General features: G+C 42.6%; 1 protein-coding gene across 1 annotated transcript; it reads left to right on the top strand.

The window, feature by feature from the left end:
• The first annotated feature begins 1155 nt into the window (after positions 1 to 1155).
• On the top strand, positions 1156 to 6078 carry polr2m (RNA polymerase II subunit M). Its single transcript, XM_061814095.1, has 4 exons — positions 1156 to 1460; positions 2429 to 2941; positions 3021 to 3243; positions 5370 to 6078. Exons 1-4 carry the CDS (start codon positions 1363 to 1365, stop codon positions 5511 to 5513), a joined length of 978 nt encoding a protein of 325 aa, XP_061670079.1. The 5' UTR covers positions 1156 to 1362; the 3' UTR covers positions 5514 to 6078.
• Positions 6079 to 8328: the final 2250 nt, after the last annotated feature.

Here is an 8328-nt window from a genome sequence, read left to right as displayed (position 1 = left end):
AAGGACTGCCTTGGTTGTTTACAACTAATGTAGCCCGAATTGCTCAGATGAACTAAAGAGGCACAGTCAAAAAGTAAAGGTTTTACATATATATTTTCTCATAAATTTTTTATTGGCTCTGTATGAATAAAAAGAAGCTATTTTGTTATGATTACATTACACGCAAGATATTTATTTACATGTGACGTGCCTTCATGTGGTGGGAATACGGAATAAAAATGTTGCATTCAACGGGGTATGTCATGGTGAAAATGCTGATCATAATCACGTAATCAATAAGTCTGAGCCACAGGCACAAGTAGCATCCGGCTGCTGTCTACATTGCCGCCAAGAAATTGAATAATAATAATAATGACAGCAGCTTCTGCTTAATTGCTAAAGACTGTCAGAATCCAGATCTCAACCCTAATGTTGACGCCGACCCCTTGTTGGTTGACTACACTCCGTCTTGAGTTATTTTATTTTGTTATTCTTTAAATTGGAATGAACACACCGTCAAAATGTGTGCTGTTTTATGTGCTTGGTTGAAAACAACTTTGTTTACATTGTTGAAGCCAATGTGTGAAATGTATTATAATACAGTAGTAACCATTTAATTTCCTGGCGGTAAATGTTAGGTCGTTCATTGTATCAAATGACTGAAAGCTGGCAAAGTGCGAACCGCTTTTCTTTAATCTGGCCCACCGAGCATGATCAACATTCATTTGAACATTGCCCACCATTAAATTAGAAATTTAAATTATTTTTTTAATATAATTAAATAATTGGTGTATTTTTATACTGTAAAATACAGTGAAATGAAGATTACTTTTATTAGTCCCACAAATTGAAATCTTTGTCATAGCATTAAGGCAATTGGTTTATAAATTCTACACTTAAAACAATTTACATATTTATGAACAAATATGATTTGCTATCCAAATCAACTTTATGTATTTTACATGCTGTACAGGTTTTTAACTGTTTCTGTTTGTTGGTTCATCCGTGCTCTACGCAATTCAAACAAAGAAATACTTACGATAACAACTATAAAGTTGTCAAATGTAGCCTATGATAATACGTTTTTTTTTTTTTTCATACTTTTTGATGCTTCTCGTTCACGCCTTGAAAACTTAATACAATACGTTTGGCCTGCAGAGGGCGCTCCAACTTTCAACTGTGTTTAATCCAGCCTTTATTTTCCACCCACGAAGAAGAAGAATTCTCCACTTTGAGATGTTCTCACTTGATTTTTAGCTGAACGTGGCCCTTGTTATGGTTTTTATCTAGTTTTCCCACTCCCAAATGGACGACGAACCCGTTGAGTTTCGAGGACGACTCCTTGTTTCGCGAGCAATGCCGCGTTGAGGACAGTTTGCCGTGATGTCCGAGCGCCAGGGACAGGTGGGAGACTTGAGCAAGCAGAGCATAGAACAGCTCCAAGAACTCCTACTGCGACAGAACAACATACTCGCTGACAGGTAAGACCTCATAAGTGTAGATTTTGACACAGGGTGATAGGTAGTGGAGCGATATGAAGCATGGTAAGAAGTCTGAACAATCTTGATAATCCATTATTAACTCCATGTATGTAGTTGTACTGCATGGCTTTTCTGCGTGGGACAAGTAAATGTGATCGCAGGCTACTAGTGCAGCAGAACACTTGAGTACTAGTTGGATCTAGTACAAGGACAACGCCGTTGTTTCTAAGTATTGTGTATTTATGTAATACAGTAGTAGGCTAAAAGTGTCACTTTTAGTTGGAAAAAAAGGTAAGATTGCCTTTTTTGTTCAGACAGATACGGTACGATTACTCGCGTTTGAGTCATCACCAATGCTTACTGTCCATACCATTGGTACCTTTGAGACATCCAATTTTAATTAAATCAATGACATAATTGTGAACAAAGATGTTTCTTTCTCTGTGATGACATGTGATGAGTCGTCAATTAAGCCGCAATGTAGCACCAGCTACTGGCATAGAGGACCTATTTCATGTCAATTTTTGGGGGGAATTTTGTTAGACTTTTAAGACTGTAATATGTGCTCTCAATACAAACAAAATGTGCCGTAAATGAGCATTTATTTTATCTGGTTGAGGGATTCTGTTCAATTACAGGGACCAGGACAAGCGTGTCCTGTGGCCTGTCCCGAGATGATATTAAGGCTACATCAGCACATGCACAATGATTATTATTATTAATGATTGTTGTATGGACACTTTTTTTAAAAAACAATAAAAGTACAAACCTTGGAAACTGTAAATACAGATGATTCCGGATATTCTGAGCATATGGGTAGCAGCGCATTGGTGGTGCACATTGTACATTGGTAGAAGGGTTTCTGGATTTTTATGGGTGCGCATTATACTTCGGGGCGCATTATACTCGAGAAAGTACAGTAAAATGTTTTTTTTTTTTTGTTTGTTTGTTTTTTTTGGCATTTGCAGGAGATTAACAGAGTCTCTTCCGGATAAGGGGAAGAGATTAAAGGACTTTGCGGAGAGGATACGCCTCGCAATCGAATGTCGTCACGAGGAGGAGAGGAAGCAGGCTTTGCTATCAGCAGCCAGGGCAGAGTTTCAGTCCAAGTACCGGCAAGCCTTCACCGGGCAGCGACGCGCCGTGCAAAGCGAGGCAGCTGCGTCGCAACGGACTCCAGCCTCGCCTTCCTCCGTTCATGCGGAGCGGGAGGAAGAAGACGTCGCTGAAAGCATGGAGACGGTTTCCTCTGGGGCCTCTCCGAACTCTGTCGGGACAAAAGAGGGCGACCTAGCAGAGGCCTTGGAAAGGGTCACGATCTCCACGACCACTGGTGACCAAGGCCAAGACCCTCTTAAAGCCCCTGCATCGGACAATTACTTTCTCAGGAAGCATACGCCACAGAAGCCTCACGTCGTAACCGTCTTGGAAAGGAACGAGAACACAATGACGCCCGGGAGGGAAAAATTCAAACCAAACCAGTGAGCAGATCTTATCAGTCTTTATCGAAACACGTCAATGGGTCAATTAACCTAAGTTTTTCCTCATCTGACTTTTTAGGCTGCCGAGCAGAAACGGCAACTCTCCATCTGGGTCCTCATCCCCCGGCCGGTCGTCCGAAGGCCCGTCTCCGCTCTCCGCGCAGGCCCGCAGGGAGCGCGACAAAAAGCACCTGGACGACATCACGGCAGCCAAGCTGCCTCCTCTGCATCACGCCCCAGCCCAGCTTCTGTCCCTGCAGGAGTCCGCTGAGCTCCTCACAGCGCAGACTAAGAAACAACAGGTGTGTTGTCGACGTGCAGGTGTCACACGTTTGCGCGACATTCTTTTTTTTTTTTTTTTTACAATTGGCGAGAGGCAGGGTACACCCTGCACTGGTCGCCAGCCAATCGCAGGGTGCATGAGCCCTCAATAAACCATGCATGTTTTCCAAATGTGGAAGAAGGGGAGTCACAAAAGCCACAGGCAGGGTGAGAATACACAAACTCCACTCAGCAAGGCAGGAACCCTGATTTGAACCGTGATCTATTCAGAATAATTACATTTTTCCAAATGTTTTTTATATCAATTCATATTTCAGTATGACAGAGTGAACATGTTAAGGTTGACGATACACATATAATGGAACATTTCCAAACATGGGTCAGGCCATAATAACCTCATGGACAGCAAATTCAGTGACCTATTCAAAATGTCCAATATAATAATAAAAACTGAAGATACTGTACAGGTTTTAAACTCAACAACCCATTACCTTCTTCCAAATTAAAGGTCAAGTGTCATGCCTATAAAAATTCTAAAATAGATATTGTAATGAAAAATACTTGTAACATTATATACTTCAATGTCTATACGAAAAAAAGAAATATGAACGGAGAGCGCGTCATCCATGCGGCAAGTTGCGGAAGTCTCATTCGACATTCAAGTGGTCGCCATATTGGCTGCATCTTCTGTCCGTGATGTCACACTGGGACATTCGCCAATGAAAACACGTGGTGGACCCTACTATGGGAGACGAACACGCCCCTTCTGACACGGAAGAAAAGATCTCACAACCGAGCGAAGGGACCGGGGCAATTTTCCCTATCGTTTCGAGCCATATTTAGATGATATGCGGATAGCGGCCAAACCACCTCCCTGCCCGATCCATTTCTGTGGCGGCAATGAACAACGGCAGCCACGGCCGCAAGCGACGACGACGACGGCGCGGCCAAACCGCCTCCCCGTCCGATCCACCTCTGGCAGTGATGAGCCACCGTGGCCTGGCGCCGGGACGAGCCATCCCGTCCGCCGATCACGGCTTCGGCCGGGGTGGCACATCGACACATTTAGCACCCCTGATTTACGGATTACGTCCCTCCCTCACCCCCACCTATTATTTTTCAAGTAGGTGTTTACACACCTACCTGTCATTTGGAACCCACAAACTTCTCGTCCTTTGCACCCGTGCAATCCATTTTTCACGACGAACCGCGTCGTTTGGAAAACTATGACGAGCAAATCCATCCTCCCGAGTGCTCGAGCAATACAACGAGCCGGCATTTTGGCTAACACAAAGGAACGAAGAGCTACCTTCCAGCAGGTAAATCTAATAAAAACATATGAGGCCGCCTGAGTGCGCTATTGCCTTGTACGTCACTTCCTGCTTCTTGTCGAAAACAAATCCCTCGAGAGGATTTCCATGGCGGGAGTTATAAAAAGCCGTATACGTCAAAATCATGTTTTGCGGTGGAAAAAAATGAATGGTTCCATACCGGCGGCTGTTTTTTCATTAATAACATACTAAAAATCATACATTTCATGACACTTGACCTTTAAACTAAAGCCCTAACGGAGTGTTTCTCAACTGCTGTTACCCCCCCCCCCACCCCCCCCCCGGGACCTGCATTTACCTCCTCTTACTCATTTTCAAGAAGTTCAGCGTAATAAAGAAAATGCATTACTAAATGTATATAAATCATGTTTTTCTATATAATAGAGTGGTGTCACCCACTTTTGGGACCCGACTGACCAGTAAAAAATTGGTGGCCTAGCTTTTAGGGTAAACGAACCTTGAAGTACAGGTGCAGTTTTGCAGAGATAAAAAGATACAACTAAAAATATATGTTGTATGTACAACATGTTGTTCTTAGAACATTATAATACTTTATTTAAATTTTAATTTATCGTGGGTTTCAGTTATGGCATTTGAACATGTCGGAGATGTCATCGTGGAGATGTCATATCCTTCTTAGCCCTCTGGGGGGCAGCATTTAGCCTGCATCCAAGGAGACTGCATGCTGTGCTTCTGTCTTAACTCGAGGAAAACTTCGAGCTCCTTTAGCAAGGCTGTAACCGTCTTTTTAAAACCCGAGTCGGCACCTTGAACTTACCTTATCGAGCCGAGTCATGTGTTGTGGTCCACGACAGGAGTTGCAGGCCAAGATGGCAGCACAGAAGCTGTCCGAGGGACTGAAGATGTCAATGGGGAGCTACAATCCTGACGGTGGCCCCGTGGCGGCCTACAGAGAGGTTCATGATGAAGGAGCGCAGCCCTCCTCAGAGGAAGACTGATGGCGGACAGTCAAGATGAGAAGGACGTTGTGCCCGATGTGAACAGTCGAATTACACAAATTTGCGTAAAAGGGGTGCGAACTTTAAAATAACATTTCTATCTTTCCAGCGATTTGGCATCCAAAAGTTCAGGCACAACAATTCAGGATGTGATCTAAACATTACATTTGCTGGATTTCTCTCTGGATGGTGTCGAAGTGTACTCACATTTTCTTTTTACAAAGCTCCACCACAAAAGTGTGAAACGCAACAAAATATTAACACAAACGGCGTTCCTTGGGTCATATTTCTTTTTTTTTTGTACACAAGCGATAATGAATTTAGGAATAATGTTTAATATTGTGACCTTAAAATCCGCTGCGCACCGAGCGACTGGACTTTCAAGTTGTTGTACGAGGTTCTGCAGTGAGTTTTGCTGTGATTTCAGAATTTGAATTCCAGGCGAGCGGTGTCATATTGTCACAAATGATTAATAACTTCCAAACTGTATCATATGAGCTTCCACTTCAAAAATATACGTTTGTGGGTGTGAAGTGACATTCAGCCCCAAGCTTTGATTTTTGCAGATTTTGTTATCATATCATTCCATTGAAGACGATTGGCTGACACATCTGCCTCGCGTTTCTGAGGACCGTGGTTCAAATCCCGGTCCAGGCTACACCTCTGTTTTGTTTCCCCGTGCCCGCATGTGTTTTCTCCTTGTACTTCCTCCCACATCCACCAAACGTGTGAAAGGTAGATTGAAGACTCTAAATTGCTGGGATGGCGTTCAGCACACCTTGTGACCTTAGTGAGGATAAGCAGTATGGAAAACTGATGGCTGTCTCATTCCCTTGCCTATGACCTGTCTGGCAAAAAGGTTTTTCGTCCCGGTTTGAGAAGCCTCATGGCCGTTACATTGTTCTAACACAGAGTACAAAGTATGCTATCCATGGCAACATTCTTGAAAACAGGATATATTTATGATTTTATAGAAATGTGGCTTAAAAAAAAAAACCGCGAAGAGTCTGTGGCACCTTTGTGCCTGTGGGCTTTCTCAACAAAAATAATTGAAACGATAACCAGACAGCTGTCGCCAGGCTGTACCAGGCTGCGATATTTCATAAGATAATATATACAGAATGTATATATTGCCATGCAATATTCCATACCCGTATGATTAATTCTATACAGGGAGTCCTCAGTCTACGACTGAGATATTTTCCTAGAGTAGCGACTTAACTCGAATTTCGACTCAACCCGAGGACTGCCTGTATCTGTGGAGGAAAATGAAGCGTGGAGAGTCTCTGTTATCGAGAGACGAACTTGCAGCTGTATTCTCTAAATGGTGCCAACAGCCTTTCCAATATCCACACTCTTCTTACCTTTTATTCCTTGCCAATTTTTCTTCCTTTTATGATGATTATATAAGTAAGAGCTGCAATAGCAATCCACTTGTTTCTTAAAAATGGTGGTGCCATGTTATTTGTGCTTGCAATGAACAAAGTGGCACCTCAAAATGTTTCTTTGATTCGAACACCAGGGGGTGCAGATTATCATTGCAGTGAGTTGCTATATAGAGCTCGTGCACGTGAAGTCACCATTTTCACGGCGCCATATTGCCTGTCAAAAAGAGCTGCTCGACAGTGGGGGGTGGGTGGGGGGGGGGGACGTTGAACCGGAGCAGAATATTCACAATTTCCGAGACTTGTTGTGCTGTTGTTCGTTACAAGAGATGAGACAGATATTCAAAGAGATCATTCTGTGGAATACCAGCTGAAAAGACCAGAAAATATCGATGGGTTTTGGTAATTAAACCGACCAAACCTACCAAATTACACACGACTGTGTAGCGATCACTTCGATCATTTCAAGTAGGAATTATTCTTCTCAATCTCTAATTCCCAAGAAGTATTTATTATGCCAACGTGAGAACAGTCTGTTTAAAAAAATAAAATAAAAATACAACAGGGAGTCGTCTCCAATGTACACGGAAGCGTGTTGCGGCCACACATTAATCGTCGGTAAACCTCTCCCCGACAAACTTTTTTTTTTTTTAATATGCATTGTTCTCAAATGAGTCCAATGCGTTAAAAAAAAGAAAATAAACCGTCGGTCACACAAAGGTTTACGAAGGTTAACGTGTGGCCGCAACAGGCTTCGTGTACATAGGAGCTGACTTGGCATTTTTAGTACTTCTTGGAAAATGCTGCGGAGGAGCTGACTCGCCTGTCCTCATTTTTTTTTTTTTTTTAATGAATTCAAGTTTGTGTAAAACCAGGAGTCATTTATTTAAATATTTGGATTCAATACTAGCTGAAAAGATCGATGGCTTTCGGCAATGGTTAACGTGTAGCCGAACACACTTCCGCGTTCACGGGCCATCTACCCGTTGAGAACACGTCCGGCAACGAAGTATTTGTGTGCGTCCGGACTTTTCTACGCTTTCGAACTCTTCTGTGTAAATCTCGACGAGTTACTCACCAGGTCCGTGTGTAGATTCAGTTTTCCAAGACAAGCGAAAGCGAGTTAACAGTCCAATTTCATATCGGCGAAAACATCGACTTCAGCATTAAATATGGGTCCTCTATGCCAAGTTTCTCTCATTTTTCCACGTACCTTCGTTTATCATCACCTTCTAAATGTGTGCCCAACTTGAGTAGTCAATGAAATGTTTGATACTAGAATAACTATTTTCTGTGAAATTGGATCAGAACAAACTTCAGTCAAAAGTAAACCTGTTGGAAATTTCATTATTTTTTTGGCCGGATGACTCATGAGTTTACTATGAAATATTTGACTCTTTCGAATATAAATTTATAGTCTAAGTGAAATG

The sequence above is a fragment of the Syngnathoides biaculeatus genome, chromosome 3 (assembly GCF_019802595.1).
Source record: "Syngnathoides biaculeatus isolate LvHL_M chromosome 3, ASM1980259v1, whole genome shotgun sequence".
Taxonomy (NCBI): Eukaryota; Metazoa; Chordata; class Actinopteri; order Syngnathiformes; family Syngnathidae; genus Syngnathoides; species Syngnathoides biaculeatus.
The sequence above is the reverse complement of the archived record's forward strand: the minus strand, read 5'-3'. Positions and strand labels throughout refer to the sequence as shown.

Coding starts and splice junctions, on each gene's coding strand:
- polr2m (XM_061814095.1), top strand. CDS start 1,363: ATGTCCGAGCGCCAGGGACAGGTGGGAGACTTGAGCAAGCAGAGCATA. Junction 1,461..2,428: donor AACAACATACTCGCTGACAG/GTAAGACCTCAT, acceptor TGGCATTTGCAG/GAGATTAACAGAGTCTCTTC. Junction 3,244..5,369: donor CGCAGACTAAGAAACAACAG/GTGTGTTGTCGA, acceptor GGTCCACGACAG/GAGTTGCAGGCCAAGATGGC.